Source organism: Falco naumanni, chromosome 5 (assembly GCF_017639655.2).
Source record: "Falco naumanni isolate bFalNau1 chromosome 5, bFalNau1.pat, whole genome shotgun sequence".
NCBI classification, from domain to species: domain Eukaryota; kingdom Metazoa; phylum Chordata; class Aves; order Falconiformes; family Falconidae; genus Falco; species Falco naumanni.
This window is the reverse complement of record NC_054058.1, coordinates 20,463,921-20,486,201: the sequence shown is the minus strand read 5'-3', so window position 1 is coordinate 20,486,201 and position 22,281 is coordinate 20,463,921. Positions and strand designations below refer to the sequence as shown.

The 22,281-nt window shown below is 37.5% G+C and overlaps 1 protein-coding gene across 15 annotated transcripts in view; it reads left to right on the top strand.

Annotated features, from left to right (window-relative positions):
- The window catches only part of PLEKHA5 (pleckstrin homology domain containing A5), a 170,839-nt gene that overhangs the window by 84,751 nt on the left and 63,807 nt on the right, over positions 1-22,281 (top strand). For all 15 annotated transcript variants that reach the window (XM_040595030.1, XM_040595027.1, XM_040595029.1 and 12 more), the window contains 3 exons: positions 12,650-12,733; positions 13,711-13,831; positions 20,148-20,252. In XM_040595030.1, the coding sequence (XP_040450964.1) occupies positions 12,650-12,733; positions 13,711-13,831; positions 20,148-20,252 (310 nt within the window). The remainder of the gene's footprint in view (positions 1-12,649; positions 12,734-13,710; positions 13,832-20,147; positions 20,253-22,281) is intronic.

Genomic DNA, 22,281 nt, shown 5'->3' with positions numbered 1-22,281 from the left:
AAAATACCATAAATTGTGTGTTTACACCTCCAGAAAGAATTTTTTTTCTTCGTTTAAAAAGGCCGAATTGGTTTAATCTACAGAGAAAGTATATTGTAGTCACTCTTCATCTTTTCCACTTCCTTACCTAATAATGAGTAAATGATGCCAATGTTACCATAAATCGTTCCTACTACTTCAGTAGTCTGCCTAAATTCTGATGTTCAATTATTCTATAAGAAGCTTGACATTGAGATGGGAATAAGTAGCTAAAACACTACATAAAGGGAATAGTACTTAATTTTGTGTCCAGGTTGACTTGGTTTTCTTGCTATTTGTAGGTAGATGAGTTCTAAAACCAATGGATTTTATCATAATAATTGTTAGTGTGAATAATCTTTTTTATGGAAATATCTTTTTAATGCTTCCGTGAAAAAGATTATGGAAGCAATCTTTTTTATTGCTTGTTCTTTCTTAGTGATCTTCTTCTAACTAAGTTCACGTTTTTGACATCATTTTGGGGAAGATGTTTAAATTGTGTAAAAGATCCAACACACCTAGGAATCTTAAGTATCAGATGACAATATCTGATAACACTAGCGTGCTACAACTTTTTCTGTGTACATTCTGAACAAACATAAAGACATTTGAGTATCTGGAGCTCCTGCCAGTTGTGATGACGCATATAAGAAGAGATCAAGAGAAAGCAAACCAAAATTCTATTTGAAAGAGGGTTCATTTTCTTTTGCATTTTTTTATATGAATCTGACTAATCACCTGTTCCATAACCTTGGACATTTCCCTTTACATTACTGCCTCCAAATGCCCCACTCCTCTATTTTGTGCCTGGTGGCAGAGGAAGGGCTCCAGTTCCCAGCTGTAGCTTGGCTCTACCTGTTTCCATGGCATATGTCTTAGCCCTTTTCTTGTTGCATAAAACTGGGGGCTTCCATTGCGTTTTGATCGTATGCATCAAAGCAAGGAGTGAATGCTGTAGATTAATAGCATTAGGCAGCGTGGAAAATAGGTTCAACGTTAAGGGGTGGTTTTGCTGTTTGCTGACAGATATTCTTAGCACCAACAATTAGGCACAGACAGTCAGAGTTAAACTCACGATAGGAGCATAGGAGCCATCACCGTAGATCAGACGGTGGGTCCATCTGGCCTGGCATTCTCTCCCTGGTAAAGTCTGGTGCCCATGCTTAAGACAAAGGTGTAAGAGGAATTAACACCACATCTCGGTGTGATACTCTTTGGTATTTTTTGTGGATAATATTATAGTGGTGTTTTTTTTCTGGAAAGCATTTGCTGAAGTGTCGAGGCCTGCCTAATTTTTAGAAATACTTGGAGCTAATGAGGGATAGTAGGAAATAATGAATTTAAAACCAGAGAAAAGAGAGAAAATGTGGCCTCTTTGCAGGTAAATCATTTTTCAAGTTTTCCCCCAAACCTGACTGGTGTCCACACTGCTGGATTAAAATACATTATACCTCCAACAGGATCTTTATTCTGAAATAGGAAGAAATGAACATGAAGTGTAAACATGAACATTAGTGTGGCTGTTTCAAGAAAACTGTGTAGGGTTTGTTTTTTTTTAAAGGATGTGAGTATGCAGAGAAAATCCTGAGATAATTTCTGATCTACTTGTGATTTCAAACAAATCTCGCACCAATTTTATTTGTTACTAATGTTTCAGTCCTTGCAGACTTCTAAACCAACTTGCTGCTAGTCTTCTAAAGCAACAGTATTAATATTTTACTGAAATGATTTTGGTTCCTGAAGATTAATCCAAATGGACTGAAATAAGTAAGAGCTGAGCAAGGCTGAGCTGTGCCCTCGGACCTTGGAGATGACAGCTGATGCATTCAGTGTTCCAGTTCAGTGCCACACTTTATACCATGTGTGTCTCTGTACTTGACCTTTACATCATAAGCAATGAATATTTTTAATAGACTTTGTACTCTTTTGTCTGAGATGAATGCAGGCCACACATGATGTAAGCTTCAATTAATTATCCTCTGGGGTCTGGTGCACATATTTGCATATGCTCTGTCAGTGGACCACCAAGATTATTCAATTAAATCCTTACAGTGGCTTTAAGAAGGCCAGTGATTAAAGCATTAATGATGAGTGTTCATATATTTATTATATATATATAATTCTTTTTATAAATTTCAGCATCTATCCTTATTTCTTGCAAAATAGGACCTGTTGTGAGGGAAAGCCTGAGATACAGGATATTTCTGAATGGGTTCCACAATTAGAACTGATACACAAGTGGATGCACTGACACTTCAGCTGCTTTCTTCTATCAAATTGTTAGAAGAACTATTTCTAAGCATTTCCCAGATGGTTCTGTATTAACTTTGCAGAAGCTTGGCCCAGACCATTTTTCGCTCTCAGCAGACTGAGGAAGTGTCTAGTTATGACCTAGTATATTCTGATATAAGTGCTTGATAAACATGGCTTTCTTTTAAACTTTCTTTTAGAAGTTCTACTGGGTTATTAATAGAAGTGTGTTGTTGCTTAATAAAAATCACTGTTTACTAGAGATGTGATTGTGGAAGCATGCCAACTTCTAAGGCATTGGGAAAGTGATTAAGAAATATGGAAGTCATATAACTGGCTGAAGACAGCAGTATAGTTTTACACTTCTGTGTAACTTTGGTGAAGATAAAAAAGGTATTTGCTTCATAGCTAATATTGTGATTCACGTAATCTTAAAAAAACAAACAAAAAAATCACACACCCCCAAAAAAACTCCAAACCAGAGTAATCATAAATAATGGCAAATGTGTTAAGGGAAAGATATCCCTAGAAGTCTGGCCAAAGGTAAAAAACCTTTAAGAGAAACAAGATATTTAACTAATTCTGTTAATGTATCTCATGTTTTGATCCTGATGTGCTTAGCTAGATCTGCAAAGCAAGAGTGTGATTTCACCAAACGTCACTTGAAAGTCTGCTGTTGAATTTGAGTGTGTTTTTTTTAACTTGAGGATTTACTGAAATTTTTTTTAATATTTTTGTATATATTATATATTGCATCTGTATTTCAGTAATATTAATCAGCTTTACAGTTCTACATCAGGAGTTTAGTTGAACAATTGACTTGTGCTGTAATTTCTGTAATTATTCTTGAAAGACTGTCGCTGCTCTAAATAGTTTGAGACTAAATTAAACAACATTGAGTTAAATGATAAGAAAAAAAATACTAGGCAAGTCATATGTTTTAACAAACCAGCAAGCAGTCTTGAGTGAAGTTAATTGAGAGCTGAGATCTAAGGAGACCAGCAATGGACACAAAGTGGAATGTGAGTTTTGAGAGAATGAGAATCCATAAAATTTGGGTTATTCCAGTAATTGTATGCCATTACGGAAGAGTGGAAAGTAGGGAGAGGAAGAAGGTGTAACAGTGAAACATTGAAATTGTTGCATGAAAAGAGTGGAAAGTTAGGGAAGCAGCTACATGCATGGTTAATCATTTCATGGTCCTCTGGTTTGTTAACTGGGGGGGACAGAGAGAGGCAGAGACAAGGCTTTTAAGTGCTAAATATTGAAAATGGGAGAGTTGTGCAGTAGATGATGAACATATACTCATAGTGTGCTCTTTTGTGTACACAGAAAGCAAAAAAAATGAACCAAACAAAAAATGGAAACAACACCCAAACCCCACACAATATGGTTAAAACGGGGATGAAAAGAAATTTGATCCATGATGTATGTGGGGCAAAACGGATCATTAGTGAGAGAACTATTAATAGGACACAACTACAGTAACTTACTAAACACATAGATTTTGTGAAGGGGAATTGCTCACTGTTCTGAAATACTTGTTCTGTATCAGAGAATGCTCTAAACTGGTCGAAAAAATGAGGTTAAGTGCTTGTAGGATCTATTGTTCTTATTAACAAATGCACAACTGTTTCCAAATGAAATCCAAAGTCCTCTGATTACCAAATCCATTGAGATCCCTTTTGAACTGAAAGTGGAGAAGTGGTGGGACTGAGTGACAGGACAGTCAGGGTTGTCAGCGCTTGAGAGGTTCAGAGAAGCAGCAGTGATGCAGGCTCTTCAAGACAAATGAAAATTAAGACATTGCAGCACAGCTTTGACTTTTTTTTCAGGGTATGCCAAGTGGAGGCATCTTGAGCTTTTGAAACCACATGAGCTTGCAGTCAGACTTCAGTTGGGAATAGTTTTGACAGCAAGATTGGGGTTTTTTTGCATAACCCATATATTAATGTATTTTAAAGTATGCATACACATATGTAGGTGTGTGCTTGATTTGTATTCACTTTTCTTATTATCAGTAGCAGTTCTTTTTCAAAATGTAATTATTGAAAAACAAAAACTAGTAAAAGGAACTGTTACTAGAGTAGGCTTCTCTTGCAAAATGTGTCTAGATTTCATGGTGAAATTGAAGCGTAAGATAAAATTGCATTTTGAGTTTGTACTTCTGTTCGTAACACTTGCTCAAGAGCGCATCTCACACTTTAACACTGCAATAAATCATGAAGGACAAGGCTTGCAGAACTGAGCTTAGCGATATGTGTTGGAGACAGCGTCCTGTATAGTGAGCTTTAAAAACATTTGAAGTTGGTATGCAGCTGTTAAAGCTTTTGCTAGAAGTTTTTACTGAGATTGATTCTTAGAGTTGTGGAAGGTGACTAAGACAACTGAATTCTCTCTAATGTACTTGGTGTGATTAATTGCTCCAGGTAGTGTGTTACAGTCATGATCGTGCAGTTAGACAGCCTAAGTGCAGTTGTCCCTTGTAAATTCAAGTCAGGTTTGTTTCAGGTTCTTAAAACCTTTAACATCATATGTGTAAGAAAATACCAATTAATAGTTCCTAATTAACTCATCTTAATGAAATATAGTTAGCTATTAGTCCGCTAATTTGTTTAGCTTCAGCAGCAAAGACAGCTTGTTCTTTGTATCAGAACAGCTGTTGACTGTGGCTTTTTGTTGCCCTCTCTGCAAGTTAGTTTTTACTTCTTCCATTCTCTCTGCCCCTTTTGGAGAGGCTGCAGCCTCTCTCCTGCATTGGGGAAGTGAGCTTTGGGCAGCATTAGGTGATCAGACATCTGCCATTGGTCTTCAAGAGGAAGAGGCAGTAGCAGCCAGGCTGGAGCATCCAGTGCTGGTTCTGGTCCACAAGCCACCTGCTGAACCATGCTACTCCAAATACCATCTTTCTTTAGGAAACAGGTTGTGGGTTTTCACTGCAGAATTTTTATGTTACTCTAGTTCAGGGGTCCTCAAACTACGGCCCGTGGGCTGGATACGGCCCCCCAGGGTCCTCAATCCGGCCACCGGTATTTACAGACACACACACACCCGCCCCCCGCCGGGGGTTGGGGGGGGGGAACCAAGCAGCCGCAGATGACTGCCTGCCACTGCATCCGTGCGCCGGCCCCCTGGTTAAAAAGTTTGAGGACCCCTGCTCTAGTTCTTGGAAACTTTCCACATAGTTATCCATTAAGGGATGCTTTGATTTCAACTGTCAAATCTGAGGCTTACAGATAGTTCTGCCTACTAACACCCACCTCACTATTTTCTCAAACTTATCTCAAACAGCAGTATTAGTAATTTTTACTACTGTAGACTTACAGAATTGAAAATTTTCTTCATCTGCAGTGCTGCTATGAAGATACTGTTAGGCACTGTGCCCAGGGGTTAAAATGTGTGTAGTGAATTATTACATACATTGATGACGCATGGCAAGTACATCTCACAAATTGCCACACTTCTGTTTAAAGATATGTGGCTTCTGTGGCCTTTACCAACTCTCAGTATCTTACAGATTCCCAAATATGTTACCTACAGGACACCCTCCCACAAAGTTTTGGCAAAATTTAAAACAATAAAACTTTCTTCTTCTGAAAATATACAGTGCTTGATTAGAAAGGACAGTTACTTACTAAAAGCTTCTCTATCTGTAATACAGTATAGCTATTTTAGAAGGTATTTCATGCTAGCATTTTGAAACATTTGTATTTACTATTTGCATTTAATTACATAAACCTACAGTTTTACATTGGAAGTACGTCATGACAGCATGTTAATCGTATCTGCCTAAGTGAGAAAAGGCTTTGGTTTTACATAAATATTTTCATTGGAATAAAAGTCTGATTTTTAGAATGGTCCTATTGACAGAAAGGTTTACAATTTCAGGGCAGTAGTGCTTAATTTTTTGGAAAATCTCAATAATAAATGAAAAGCTGGATTACAGTCAGTTGTATAGAAATGTTCAGGTGCTTTTTCATTACAGCAGCAGCAAGGATAGCAAAACTTGTATAACTAACTAAGAAAGGCCTAAAAGGATAGCCTACGGAATTGACTCATTGCCTGAACAAAATAAATTCATAGGAGACCAAAAAATGGTGACAGCAGCAGCTATAGTTTAGGTGTTGCAATGTCTGCCAGGAATATTAGTAGACTTTTGTATGCACCTTGCCAAGCATGTGCACACACAAAGGATTCAACACTTTGCTCTTAGCAGCATATGTGATGTTATACAGGTCTGTCAGCACTTTGCTTTGAAACTTGCTGTCTCTTTACACCCTCTTTTGTTTGGACTCCCTGATGTTTAGTTACCGTGCTCATATGTTTTCCAGTGGAGCCATGCAGCCTGGTTTTCCAAGTTGTTTAAAAAGCTTAATTGAAAAAGACTCGTAATTCTAGGGTATGATAGCACTGACAAAAAAGTGCTTGCATCTGCTATTTACTGTACAATGTGGCATTACAGATTTAGTAAAATAGAAGTGTTGGTGCAGCCACAGACCACATCCTTGCTAACAGTTGTGTAGGGACTACATTTACTTAGATTTTTTCCAAATTCAAACAACTTTTTGTTAGATAACTATAAGTTACTGCATTTATTTCAATTAGAAAGGAGACATTGGTACACTGGAAAGCAAGCACACAAGGTAAAAATTGGATGTGGGATTTTTTGTTTGGTTGGGGGCGGGGAGGGGTGTTCGGTTTGGTTTTGTTTTTTTATTATTTCTTCCCACCCCAGTTCAGGAATTAAGTGCTTCACAGAAGCAGAATAAAGCTGGCCTAGACGTTTGTCTTGAGTTGAACTTTACCTTTAAATGCAAACATTTAGCGTTAATGTAGAGAGGATGACTTTATTACTCTGGTAATTTTGGTTGCCTTACTTAATATGTAATCTTTTAAACTATTTTCTCATGAAGCAGGTCTGAAAAATGCATAAACCAGCTTCTCTAAGAAATATCTCTATGTACTTTGAGTGTATTTGTGATATATAGGGATTATGTTTGCATAGTAGAGATTGTCAGATTATGAAATTTAGACAATAAATGTTAGGAGGCAGATAATTGGTGTAGCATTCTTCTGAAATGTGTTCTTCAGTTTTCTCTTGTCAAAAGGAACATTCTTTCTAAAGTAAAGATATGGAGGCCTGTTGAAAGTTGTGTCCTGGCTTTTGTTTGTATTCTTTCACTGAAGTAGAACTCAGCCTTTGCTTTGATGGTCACGTTGAGAATGAGCAAATGAGAAGACCTTAGCATTTAGGAACACATAAATAAAATCTACAAAGAAAGGGCATGGGAGAAGCTTTGAAGTGGCATCTAGTTTTAATTTTAGTGGGAGAAAACCAGATGTGTCTTGGGGAGTTCTGGGCCAGCTCATTTTTTTTATTTTAGGAGGACAGGGAACTCAACCAAATCATACAATGGAGAGACCCCAAACCAACTGCCCCACCCTAGGACTTTGATCTTTCTTGCCACTGCTGAGTGAACTGCTCTGTTCCAGTGGAAAGATAGTCTAACCCTTCATTTATAATTGTGTGCAGCTTTCTGTATCTGTACAACTGGATTACAGATATATCTTTTTTTTTTTTTTTTTTTCTTGTCCCCCTATCCAGCTGCTGTTATCTGAGTTTATTCCCTATCCAAAAAATCCTGGTACTGTTAAAGGTGATAGCAATTTCAGAATGGTAAAACTGGACAGAATGTTGAATTTGCTGATTTTGTGGCGTTGTGTGTTACAATAAAATAATTGGTACCAGGTGGTTTTGGCTCAGCAGTCCTGTAAAACACAAGGTAGAATGAAAACAACCAACCAACCCTGCTCGTGTAGGACTTCCACTGGCAAGTCTGCTCCTGGAATTATGCATTCTATTGCTACTTACAAATAGAATAATATATTTGAATGATGCATTTGAAGTCTTTATATTTTTATGGTTTTTTAATAGTGCTTGGATCACGTTTGACCATCAAAAAGATTGCTGTTGACTGTACATTTAGTGAGTAGCCTAAAACTACACAACAAGGTTTTTTGAATGTGTCTAGAAATTAGTAAAATAATCCTGTCTTCTAAAGAGATTAAGGGTCTCAAGGGATGGAAGGGAGAAAGAGAGTAGATAAGAAGGCAAATAACATGAGTCAAATTCAAGGTTGCTGTCGGCTTCTAACCTGAACAAGATAAATCCTTTTGCTCTGAGGGCTTGTCCATGTGCCAGAGCTAAGCTACCAGCTAATTGATGCCAAAACTTGCAGTGTTCAGAGGAAAGGACTGGGAAGGAGAAGTTTAAAAATTCTGGAGAAAAGAGGTCAAGTTGGTGCTGCTAAGCTGGTATCAGTTGTTTTGCCCTGAGATAACTAAAAATGGAACTTGTCCCTGTGTGAGCTATTTTGGTGTGGTTGGTATTTTGTGTTGTAGGGGTTTTTATTTATTGTTTGTCTGGTTTTTATCTTTTTATAGCAGGTCATTGTCCCAGGTCACTAATGGAATCAAAATCCGAATATTGATACATGGAAGAACTATGGTATATTTTGCATTGAAATACTTATCTGTCATATCATCTTAGTCAGCTGTGTCGACTTCTGGAGCCCAACACATCCCAGCAGCAAATATTAATGAGGAATAGTTTCTGCCACATACTGAGGCTGGAGAGTATGCTCATGAATACTAACAAAATACGCAAATTTTTTTCCATCTCTGGCTGTGGTGTTTAGCATGCCATTAATACAACCTAACCATGGATGCTAAAATAGTGAGTCAGTTCTATCCTTCAGTATAGGTGCAACAGTGTGTGTGTGTATAGTTACCCTGTGTTCTCAAAATGTGTCGATATAAAAAAAATTGATTGGAGAGAGAAGGAAGAGATGTGTTGTTTCCATGTACCTCTTGGAGACTATATCTCTGCATAAGCAAAAAAAATAACACTTCTAGCTGCCTGTGTCAAAGTGAATCACTCTTTACCACATAATAAGAGTACAGACACATAAATATGCAGAGTCGAAGCTCTGAATTACACACTGGGGTTTGTATAAAGTTGAAGTTACAGCTCTCAGTAAAAAAAAAACCAAATAAAAACAAAACAAAACAAAAAAAACCCACCAACTTTTCCCCCTGAGATTTATTGATGAGGTATGTATTATTATAGTGTAATAAATGAAATAGTAAGCGTGTGTGTGGACCCAGAAATTCATGGGTAACTGAATAACTGTCTGAATCAGATGTTGAAGATTGTGAATACCAAATTGTAGTTTTGTTCTAATGAAACTTTCTGTAGTCTGCAGATCAAGTTTAAAACAAATGCCTTAACCTACTGTTTATGTGGGAGGGTTATGACAATGATTACCAAGCTCTTGTACACCTTACGCAACTATTTTGAAGAGTCTTGTCAAAATATCAGCTAAATCAATGCCAAAAATGCAGTAATTCAGATAAATAATAAAAATCTTTTCAAGTTGATGTATTAAATATCTACTAATTCAGTTAGACATATTTACAGTCATTGTACTACTTAGTTGTACAAGCTGAATTTGCAGTGTTCGTTCACAAGATTTCGCTTGTGTCTAAGCTGAAAGGAAGGAAATATCGTTCTTCTTTTGCCTCACCTTATTAGAAGAAAGTGACTATAAAGGTCTCTCAAATACTAGAAAGTACTGTGTATCCCACAGGAGAGTGTTTCATGTCTAAGATATCTTTTTGCCTTCTTTATGTGATGTCAGCTATACCTCTGTACTTTTTGACATCAGTGTGAGTGGTGAAGAAAACTTTTTATGTTATCCAAAACCATCTTGATATTTTTGCAATACTGACTTGATATATGACTCCAACCTGAAAGAAAATATTCTTTAATATGTTTGTGCCAGTGCTTTCTCTTTTCTTCTTTTCCTTCCCTTCCTGCTTTCCCTGCTGGTTTTGTATGAACCTCACCTTTCCAGTCTTTGAGCGTAGCCGCTTCCCGTGTCAGTGTGAGAGCCAGCTGCACTCCTACAAAACGGGATGTCTCCACTGTAGTGGTCCTGGGTATTGACGGTCCTTGAGCAGAAGTAGTGATCCACTTATTTCTACAGTTCTAGGTGTCAGCTGCAACTAGCTGACAAGGTTTAATGTGAACAAGATGGCAACATCTTGGCAAAGCCAGCTCATCTCCATATTTATTTTTTTTTCAGTTTGGTGTTAAGAGTTTCTGAAATGTAAGAGGGGGAGAAAAAGAAAGATTTTGGAATTGAAGAAAAAGAACAATCACAAAAAAAGCCTGGATGCTTCCTCAGGAATGTTTTGACTTTTAATTCTCTTCAACCTGGGCCATTTTCACTTGAAAAATGTGTTAGGACCATGGCAATTAGGAGTGGCACAGAGGTACTCAGGTCCTCTCTTTTCTGTCCCCTCATTGTAATAGGTGCATTTCTGCAGTAGAAGCTTCTTTAGAAGCTAAACTTAGAATTCTGTTGAATTTAGTGTGAAGAATAAAGAACCAGCATTCACTAGCTCAGTAGTTAAACCCATAAGGCACCTATCCATTTAGGTATTACTAGTTTTTAAAATCCCAGTAAAGAAAGTGCAAAGAATTGGGCTGTCTTTCTAATCTTGCACTTGAGATTTATGCAGATTTATCCAACTATCCATTGACCATTAAAGTAGTGTGAATATTTTATTAGGCTTTCGTTTGGAGGTAATTAACTAGTAATGCTTCATAATAGCAAAATGTTATGATCTAAGGGAATTTTTTAACAACATGGGGAATGTTTAGTCTTGTTAAGTCTAGGTTGTTTTAAGAATCGGGAAGGGTAGAGAGTGTAACATTTGTTTTGAAAGATAGTTTTGAATGCTAAGATGATTAAATGAATAGGCAATAAGAGAAGTAGGTGCTAAGGATGAAGTGCCATCCTAAGCTTTTGGTTTTTTGCTGTCCTGCAACTAATACACTTTTTTGTCCCAGGTTTGTTCTCTGTCTAAGAATATTTTTCAGGGCTAAAGCTGTGAAAAGAAAGGGAGAGTATTCTATAAGATACCTTACATGAAAAAGGTTATCGTCACATATTCTTCGCAAAAGTAAATACTATCAAATGGAACTACTATCTTTGTGATCTACCGTGTGAATTTCAGATACTGGGGGGGTTGCATTATATATAATTTTTTATTTATAAATATTATTTGAAGTGTGAAATACAGAAGAGATGAGGGTTTTTTGAAGCATGTGTATTCTATCCAAATAATGCATCTATGTTATATACTTACTGCCTGTTCTTAATCTGATGCCGGCTTGTATGCTTTTTAATCACTGAATCAGGTTTAAATCTCATCAGTGCACCTTTCCTGCTCTTTCCTACTTTTTGGAGCTAGAGACTTCAGAGCAGGTTATTGCAGTTCAGCCACCCTTGCCTCTCCTAGGTGCATGGTCTTGCTGCTGTGCCAGCTGGCGGCTCCGAGCTCTCAGGTGTGCTGGTGGCATAACTGGGGCTGGAGCCCTGCTGCTTGCGTGGAGGCTGGGCGTGGAAAAGCCCTGGGCTGCAGCAGGCACAAGTTAGAACTGTCAGCTGTTTGACGTACCTGGTAGGCAGTGAAGGATATTCCTCCCTTTCTCTTCCTTCCCCTCTAAGGGCTGTAGGGCACAAGTCAAAACATTTCCTTCTTGAGTGGTAGCAGCTAATAGTTGTTGGGTTTTGGCAATTTCTTCCAAATTGTGGGAGCTGCTGTGATCTAGCAACACCTGCCGTTCAGGGGAATGCGATACTGCAAAGCGAACATTTTGTGCTGCTGATGGTGAAGCCCTCAGCCACAGGCCCCCTGCCACTTGAGGGTACTCCCAAGATTGCTGCAGGGCAGTAGCACTCAAAATTAAAAAGTCACCAGGAAAAGTAGAACTCTGAGTGCAATCACTCTTGTACCAATCACTGAGTATTTATTTGTATTACTGGAAAATTTTAAACTGGGAACTTCGTGTTCTAAGCTGGAAGACAATTGCTTTTGTGATAGTGATATTTGATCCCTACAGAGCAGTTGTTTGTCTTATGTTTAACCTGTCCCTGTCTAGCTGAAGTCCTGTGTATGCATATATAAAGACTTAGCTGAAGTGAATTATCGGTGATCATATATGATCTAGTAGTACTCTTACAGCTCTATTTTTTAAATTCAAAACCATTAGCAACCCAGTGCCAATGTTTCCTATCTCTTTCCGGGCTATTAATGAAGATCCTTTAATACTTGTTATCATTCTTTTTATTAGTTTATACATATGTATATGCATTTGTGTATGTGTGTACACATACATTATTAGATGCTGTAATGAAATATTCATAGTTGTTTTCACTGAGCTGATATATGAATCCGGTACAATAAGTATGCTTGAGTTGGAAAACCAAAAAATTATTGCCTAATAATTTTCCTTATCTCTCTACCACAGTCATAATGAACGAAAAGTAACCTGCAAACATCCAGTAACAGGACAGCCATCGCAGGACAACTGTATTTTTGTTGTGAATGAACAGTAAGTGGCATCTGTTTCAGTCTATAAAATACATGTTTTAAAACTTGTTAATATTGGAGTAAGATTCAGTCATTGCTAATTGCAATGTTTATTTTTTCCAGGTCAGACAAGCATGTATAAAGTTTTAATTATTTGTTTAAATTCTTTGAAAGTAACATGAAATATTGAATATGAATTTTTAAGATTAAAAACCATAGCCCAACTTAGTTATATGATAGAAATGCACCATGTTTATGCACTGTGTGAATTTCCATTTGCCACTTTATCCTGTAGTGGTAGCCAATGACCTGTATATTATGTAATAAACCAGTAAGCTCCCAAAAAGGAATAAATTTTTAATCACTTAGGGACAATCACATGCCGTTATTCTATTGTATCTTGCTTGATAGTTTCTCCTCAATTGGTTATTTTCTTGGCCAGTTGAGACACTTTCTGAATCGCTAGATAAGAACTTGGTTTTGCTAGGTTTGCATTAGTTTTGTAAAGTACACAATATGAGACACTATGCATGAAATTCATACCTGACCTCAGGATTTTATATGGGTATCGGGTGTCCTACTCACCACCATTGCTGCAACGTGTTATACGGTGGCTTGAGTGAAAACCTGTGTGAACTGTGAACTGCAATATGTGAAATTTCACAAATGTGCATGTTCTCATTGAAGTGGGACAAAGCCATATGGGGCCTTTGAAGAGCATTTCCTTCCATTTCCATCTCGTGCTCATACCTGTCTTTTTTCTCCTCCCACCAACACCTCATCCTAACAGAGAAATCCTATTTTAAAACATCATCTTAAAATTCATCTATAATGGGTTTAAGTTTAAAACATAATGCAGGTAACTTTACAGTTCAATGTGAATTGCTTTCAAATTGGGAAAGTAGGACACGGGCTGTACTGGGCTACGTTTAGGCGTGCTTTCTAATAGCAGTCTGCACACACAGCATGTTCTAGTGCTATTACATATTCTATTTTCAGGACTGCTGCAGCAATGACATCTGAAGAAAAGAAGGAGCGACCAGTAAGCATGATATGTGAAGCAACTAACTATAATCTGACATCAGATTATGCTGCTCATCCCATGAGCCCTGTGGGCAGAGTAAGTCTTTATGTCCAAATTAAATTATAAGTTAAATAACTCAGTTATTCCACAAGGTACTAGTCAGTGCTATATATTAGCGTTCTTATGAAAAAAGGAAACCAAGCATGTATCTCTTTCAGGGCACTTGGCTCCTTTCACATTTAATTTGGAAACTGAGATGTCTGAAATTATTACTGAAGCTGTAATTTTTTTCAGGTATCTCAGATCTTATGACTCGCACGTACTTAGATTGTTTACAGAATCTGACCTTTCTAATCTGTGTGAACAGCAAAATCTTGAGTGACTGATCAGACATCTGCGTAAGCATCGTTACAGAAATCGCTCAATCACAATTGACTGGATTTGTCCAGTTAAAATAGAGAGAATTATAATAGTGTGTAAGAAGTAGTTACAAGAGAGATGGAAGGTGACCCTGTGGTAAAATTAAAGGGCAGGTGACATGATTTGCTCTCATGAGGCAGAAGTAGAAGTTCTGGTTTCCTAGGAAAGTTCCTGGAGATCCCTAGGTTGCTTTGTGTCCCGCTTTCTCCATTGACTCAGCTTCTCAGAAGGCTGGGGTAAATGTCCAGATGTTTATTCAGGTGGTAGGTTCAGTTATATCAGCTTTTAAATTTATTGGATAAAGCTGATGAGGCTATTCTGTGCGTTTCTGGGTTCTTTTTCTTTTCCATTTTCTGGACAACTTTCCTGAAAGGAAGTATATTTTCTACAAAATTAAGAACTTCCTTATGTTTACTAGGACACCAAGGTAACAACTTAGATCAGTGATTACAGACAAGAGCCCTGTAATCTCTTCTACTCAGCACTTAACATTTAAACAAGGAAAAAAAAGCCCCATAGTTTTACAAGTAATTAAAAACTTTAACCCTGAGAAGTGCTTTTCAGCTGATTAATCTAGCCTGCAAGAGAAAAATAAACTTTGGAATGTGTTCTAGCTGGGCAAATCCCTTAATTTCGGCAATGTGGATTGAAATAGTTTATTTTCCATGTAGTAGGAAACATTGTAAACATTCTTCAAGTGCATTTTGGAAACATTTTTTATTGTTTTATATCTCTCATTTGACGGGTAGAATCCTTGACCTACGTTGGAAAACTGTTATTTCATGAGAAAAGTGTCTCAAAACTATTAGTGTTTCTGGGGAAAGAAAAAGTCACAGATGAATTATAAAGAGTAACAAAATCCATCTCAATTTTCATATGATCACGTTCAAGGCCATGCAGGAAAGGCAGTTTAAAACAAAACAAAGCAAACTAGAAAAACCCCAAACAACAACAATAACAAACAAACACAAACCCAACTAAGCCCTAAAACAACCAAGCAAACAAAAAACCCAAAACAACTTACTGTTAAGAGTTGTAATACTGATGTAGATTGCAGTAGTTAGAAAATTATGACAGAACTAGCTAGGAAGCATTCTCAGGTTAAATGTAGGAAAGGAATTACAATTCAGGGGCACATGTTTTACAAACATATTTTTCATACTCTTTTGAAAGAGAAGTTTAAAATGCCCCTTAACATGTTCGTTTCATAGTGTTCTACAAGAAAATTGAGATTGCCGTGGCCCAGTTACTGTTATTACTGTCATTGATTAATGGTTCTAGTTTCCTGTAGAAATTATTATATATTGAAAAAATAGAAATCTGTTCTACTTTGCATTCCTCCTGTCTGTTCTTGTTTTCAAAAGCATTTACAATACTAATATGATTACTGTGACTGTATGTACAGTTACTGCACAACAGTTTTCAAATATGAATTTGTCTGAATGACTGCAATGTAATTTTAAAAGTTTTGTTTTCAGGAGGTGAATTCTTGCAAAGTAGAACCACAGCTAATATTAGTCAGCATTTTCTGGTGGTTATTTAAAGCTGATGAGTTGAATTTCTTTTTAAGATAACTACATAGAAATTGCCTGCTGGTTGTACCCAGATACAACAGCTGATTGTCTTCTGTGTTTTTATGCATGTCTCCCAACAGTAGAACCTGAAAATCTTAGCTGTTTTATCAGCTTTTGAATATAATATGTAGAGGCTCTGTATATTGCAGCACAGTAAGAGAGGAGTAAAATATTGGTGAGGAAAGTAAATTACAGAGCAGAAGAATGCTTCATGTGGTTGCTACACCTGTTTTTAGGTATTTCTGTATTCAGAGATGACTCATGAACACACCTAAAATTGGAAGGTATGAGGAATGGAAGGGAAGTTTGTGGTATGACTGACGTTTCAGACAGTTGAGGTGTACAGAAATAAGTTCCGCCTTTCATTAATGTTAATTGATCCCGAATACAAACAGAACATGGAGAAGTTTCTATTTCGTGGCAGAAGGACTGGAGTCTAGTGCTGGTTGCTGTCTAAAGGCTAATATGAAGTGAGGCAAAAATCAGTCTCTCTCCTGTAAAAGTCTTAATGGTAATCCTCCTTTCCCACTGTATACGTAATGCTGGCCAAATAACACACTCCAGCTCTGTTAAACACTGATTCTTCCCTATTAGCTTGAAGTGCATTTCTGAACTTATAGCCACTAGCATAGACCTCTGACTGTGAAAAAGATCTGTGTAGGCTTGAGATTGCCACAGTTACGTATTTCCACCCCTCTTGAAAATTAAGAAGATGCTTTTGTAGTTGCTTTTTTTTTTTCTTCGTGTTTCTTTCTCCCCACTGTTAAAGTCACTGCCTAGGCAAATAAGATTGTATGTCCTGAAACGCGTTCAGGGAATAAGCTTTTTAATGGGTAAAGTCAGTCATATTACCAATCGCCCTCCACAGTTCACCTTCCCTGCTCTTCGTTGCTGTCCTGATGATCAGCAGAATAAGGCTAACAATTTTATCTCACAGTAAGTGGAACGGAGTGACAGCCCAGGACAGGTGCTGCAGAGCTCCTTGTGTCTCCATTACAGCTAGAATGTATCACGTTATTTATAAGTAGTCATCAGTTTGTTTATAGATGCTCATACAGTGCTTAAGCCAGCCCAGCTTTAAATGCCTGGTTTAGGTATAGACATACATGCCTTCTCAGGATTCAGGTTAGCCAGAAATTTTGGAGTAATAATCGTAAGATACATTAGCAAATAGCCTAATAAACAGGAGTGGTGTGAAGGGCAGTGTTTGTGCTCAGTGCTAAACATCGGTACTGTGTTTTCATGGTTTATATTCAGACCAGTCCAGTAGTGCTTCTTGTGCATCTTACATTTTAGTCTTACCTAAAATAAAGCCAGTTTGCTCTACTGTGCAAATCAAAGCACAGTGAAAGGGAACAACTGGGAGATTTGTTTCAAGAGCAACCTCCTGGTGCAAGTTAAAGTGCTGAGGCAGAAACCCACTCAGCTCGTGGAGGAATGCAACAGTTGAAGGCACTGAAAATTGCCTACACAATCCAGAAGGCAGCATCGTGTTGGTTTGTGGTTTGGAAGATAATATAAGCCTTGAAGTCTGGAAACATATTTTTAAACAGAAGTTGAAAGTAACAGAGATTTAGATTTCCATTCTTCCAGCTCACATGCAGAAAATTTCCTTGTCAGCAAGGTTCTCAACCCACGTTTTTCAAACATAGACACAATATGTTTAGTGTTAATTAATTACTTTTGTTCTAGTTCTGCAACTGGGGAAGAATCCTCACATAAGTTCTGTGTCTACCAGCTAAGGATAGAGAAGAGCAGCTTTCAAAGTGATGAACTGTGCAGCCCCAGCTACTGACTGGTCTGTTACCCAGAGTTCAAAGCTCTGCTGGTGTTTGTCGTCTTCAGGTTTTGGAAAGTGTGAATGTCACTGGCTGGACTTCCTGGCTTCTTCTGTACAGGGTCCCTCCTGTAGGTTCTGGTTTTGGAGGCATCACAGTGGCTGGGACCATTCTTTAGAACCAGTCAGATGTGAATATAAGTTTGCTAGCTCTGTTACCTTCTACACCTTCCAGCAAGTACTTAGTAGTTGGACCTTTGTTCAGTATCCTCCTTTTCTCTTTGCCTTCTCCAGAAGCTGGAGCTGTGCAGTATGTCCTGTATTTTTAGTGGTGTGGGGTAAAAGGTAGTTGAACTCTTCAATTCTTATTTTTTTTCCTTTCTTCCTGCTTCTCCAGTTTTTAAGATATTAGATGTTTGTGTGAGAGAATACGTGATGGCCAGGGATCCCAGGCATAACAAGAGGAGGAGGTGGTCTAAAAAGTTTGAGAACTGATAATTATGTTTATATATACACCTACAAAATTTCAATATCCTAAAATACTCATTGTCTCGAGACTCAGAATTTGTTGTGAACAGTTACTCTCTATATGCTGTGTGTGGTAAAATAATCACGAGTCATCTAAAGTATTTATTAACTAAAATTAGAAAGCACTTGTGATGCTGTGTTTAATTAAAGGAAGTTTGTATTCACAGTTGGTAAGATGTAACCCATTAAAACTTTGCTGTGAGCTCAGTGAAATTAGAGTCAATATGTTTTATCATCAGACCTACCTAACAGATATCTATCTAAATTACCTGAATTTGTTAGTAGACTTGACATTAGTAGTACTCGTGGTTTACTGTGTTTTCAGAAGCATCCTTGATGCATTAGCCATTTTACAAGCATAGGAAGTCTGGAATGCTCTTGAGAGGTTTTGAACCTTTAATACCTAATAGAGCAGGTATGAGCGTTCTAAATTATTTCTGATCAAAATCTTGGCATAGCTTTTGTGTGATATGCCAATATAGTAGCCATATAGATCAACTGAAGTACATCTAGTCAACTTTGTAACATGCTCTGGATTCTTATAGGTCCTCTGTATGTCATTCCTTGGCTTCTTACAAAGCTTTGTCCATTTCGCACTGGTAGAATTTTTTCAGATGAAAATGTGAAAGGTTTTTACTTTTATTTTTAATTAGGCTTTCAATTGCTTGTTCTATCTTGTTTTCCAAACAGAGCTGAGTCAAATTTCTGTATCTCCAAGGGAAATTAAAAGCACTCTGTTTTTATATTCTCACCTGATTCTTTCAAAAAATAAAACGACCTTGTTTCATTGCCTTAAGTCTGTCTACAACAGAAACACACGTAGTTTTTGTAATTTGTTCTTTTTTGGCTAAGCTATGTTGTATTCTTCGGTTAATGGCATCATTAACAAAAGCTGCATATCATTTTAAATTGCAGGTTTCGGTTTATGATTTTTAACCTACTGTGGAATGCTCTCTGAAGCATGTATAAAACCCAGCTCAGTTCTGCGGTGCGTGTTGAGAGAGTTTCCATAGAGAAACACCATACCCTAATTTGCAACAAAACCCAAGTGTATGTTAGGAACTTTGCATAATCTTATGATTACTCTCAGTAGTGGAGATGGGGAAGCTGAAGCACAGGGTTGTATTGTCTCAATTCAAATGGTGGATTTGGAGGAAAGCCATGAGCACAGCTTAAAAAACTTGACTTCTTTTGCAGAGTGCGATACTTTGCTGTATCATATCCCATGGTCTCTGAGGCACTAATTCTTACAAAATTTAAAACGCAAGTAAATGTTCAGCTCATGTAGTTGCAGAACAGACTTTCCAAATGCAGGCTGAAATGAATGAAGTGTGAGTTGGCCAAGCACTTGCATGTTTCTTTATGCCTTTTCCAATTTCTTTTGGTTACTCAAGTAGAAGGATAAAATCTCAAATGGGTTATTTATCCTACTTCTCTTAGTCATCTGTGATCATTGCACAACTGTAAGGTTGTAAAAGGTATAAGCAACAGCAGATATAAGCACTGGAGTTTCAGGGCAGAAGTGTCAAAGTAGTCCTTACCACAAGCAGGTAAAATAACGAACATTCAAACCAGCGAAAGCATCACAAAGCGAAGGGTTCTTGAGAGGGAAGAAAGAACTTTAAAATATTTAGTATATGTTAGGAAAGGTGGAGTTATAACCTGTTGAAGTCTAAACAACTTTCATGTATTAGGCCAGTGTTGGAATCAGGAAAGAGTAAAATTTTCTTGCCCAGGTGTTGTAACTTTTCATAATTAGTAATAGTTTGGTTCATTTTACTTCTCTTTCTGCAGCTTGGTAAGCTTTTTACCTACTGTATAAGAAGGCCAGATATGTAATTAGTTGGTTTTTCTTGTTATAAAAAAATAACCCAACAACTTTAAGTACTTGTCTTGGGATTTGTCTTTAAATTTTCTGCAGAGGAAAAAAGAAATGCTGAAGCCAGCAAGAACCATCATCATAATAATAATTTATCTAAAAAAAGGAATACAGTTTGTATTCTGCAGTTCCCCAGAGTAACACATGTAAGAAAAAGGTCTTAAAGAAAAGAAAATGCCTTATGATTTTTCAAGATATATTAATGTCATGTTTTCTTTAACATGTTCAATTTAGACATCACGATCTTCAAAGAAGGTTCATAATTTTGGAAAGAGATCAAACTCAATAAAGAGAAATCCTAATGCACCAGTTGTCAGACGTGGCTGGCTCTACAAACAGGTACTCTTCCCCTCTTCACCCCCTTCTGGGTTTTGGGGTTTTTTGGTAAGGTGTGTAATGTACAAAAGACAGTCATCTGCATAAAATGCAACGATAGCAATACCAGAGTGAAGCTGTGAGGAACTGACACGTGGAATTTTAATTAATTAGCTGCTTATTGGATAACATCTGATATAAATGGGTAAGGGCATTAGGCAAGTACAGAACATTGGTATTGGTATATCATATGTATGTATTTCTTTTTAAAATCCACAAAGGGCTTAAAAAATCTAGACTGATTTTAGTAGTAAATAGCTGAATTAGTTTCAGACATGTGGAGATGATGGGACAAGGATGTATGGCCCAGGATGTTGTGGTTTTTAAATTCTGAAGTTTCTTTTGTTAGGCTGAATGTCTTAATTATTATTTTTTTAAAGTAAAGTAAAGTAAAGTTTCAGTAACAAACTGGAAATCAAGCCATTTTTTCACATATGAAAAGAAAGAGAGAGTTTTCTTAACTGAAAGCTAATTATCTTAAAACCAGAGATCATTTTAGGTTTTTCTATTGAATATAAACTAATCTGAAGTATGTGCTCTTTAGTATTTAGTGTATTCAGTCTTCTGGAGACTTGCTTTGTATTTTGCAACACCAGATCACTTGTACTTTCTTGCTATGCAGGAAATCAGAGTAGTTTGATCAAAAAATTGAACAACAAAACTGACTAGGCCATATTAGGAATATATTTTATAAATACAACAACAACCCTGTAAGAACTTGTCATTTAAACTCAGCTGAGGCAACTGTGTGTGTGTGTGTGTATATATATATATAAATGTGTATATATATAAAAAGTTTTCAATCTGCATTGTCATTTACTGCCCCTACTCTGATAGGCTGGTATAACCCTCATGGTTTTTTGAATGTTGTTGACTTAGTTTTAAAAAATACTTATCAGATAAAAAGATCTAGAAGTATCTGTTTAGTAGATTTTTCCCTATTTAGATATTCTTGTGGCCTCTACTCTCGTTCAGTATTGAGACTGGAAAGTTGTCACAAAGGCAAGAGTTTTTTTGCTGTTTTGGGGCTATTAAACTTTTTAGCTTGAAAAAAAAGTCACTCTTCCTAAAGTACTGTTCTCTGGATTTTTTCATTAAGTGAGTCAATCAATTAACTTGATTGAAATATGAAGTCTGAATTACAACACAGGTGGTTGTGCACATGAGTATCTGTGTTGTTATCTTTGCTGCTTGCTTCTGAATAAGTTAGATTCGTGATGATCTGGCTTTTCATTCTGAGGTCCTTTGTAGTGAGTTTTAAATCTCGCACAACCTCCCCTGTTCAAGCAGCCTTACCTAGGGCTGGTTGTCCAGAGCTGGTTTTGAGTATCCTCACAGATGGAGACTGCACCACAACCTCTTTGGGCAACCTGTGCCAGTGTTCGCCCACAGTAAAAAATTTTACCTCTGCTCAGATGGAATTTCATGTTTCTTAATTTGTGCCCATTGTCTCTTGTCCTGTCACTGGGCACCGCTAGCTAGAGTTTGGCTCCATCTTCTCTACACTCTCCCTTCAGGTATTTATACGTATTGATAAGATGTCCCCTTTCTGCAGACTGAACAGTCCCAGCCTTCTCATCCTCTCTTCATATGAAAGATGCTTTGATCCCTTAATCAGCTTTGTGGCCCTTTGCTGGATTCACTCCAGTATGTTCACATTTCTTCTGTAGCAGTGAGCCCCGCAGTGAACGCAGCACTCCAGCTAGACTTCAGTAGTGCTGAGAGGAAAGGATGTCCTCCCTCCATCTGTTGACAGCACTGCTAATGCAGTCTAGGATGCTATTGATCGTCTTTGAAGGTGCATTGCTGGCTCCTGATCAGCTTGTCCACCAGGACCCCCTGGGTTCTTCCCCACAGAGCTCCTTTTTAGCTGATCAGCCCCCATGTGTACTGGTGTGAGGGGTTATTCCTCTCCAGATGGAGGACTTGAGCATTTCCCTTTGCTGAACTTCATGAGATTCTGCTCTGCCCTATTTTCCCAGCCTGTCAAGGT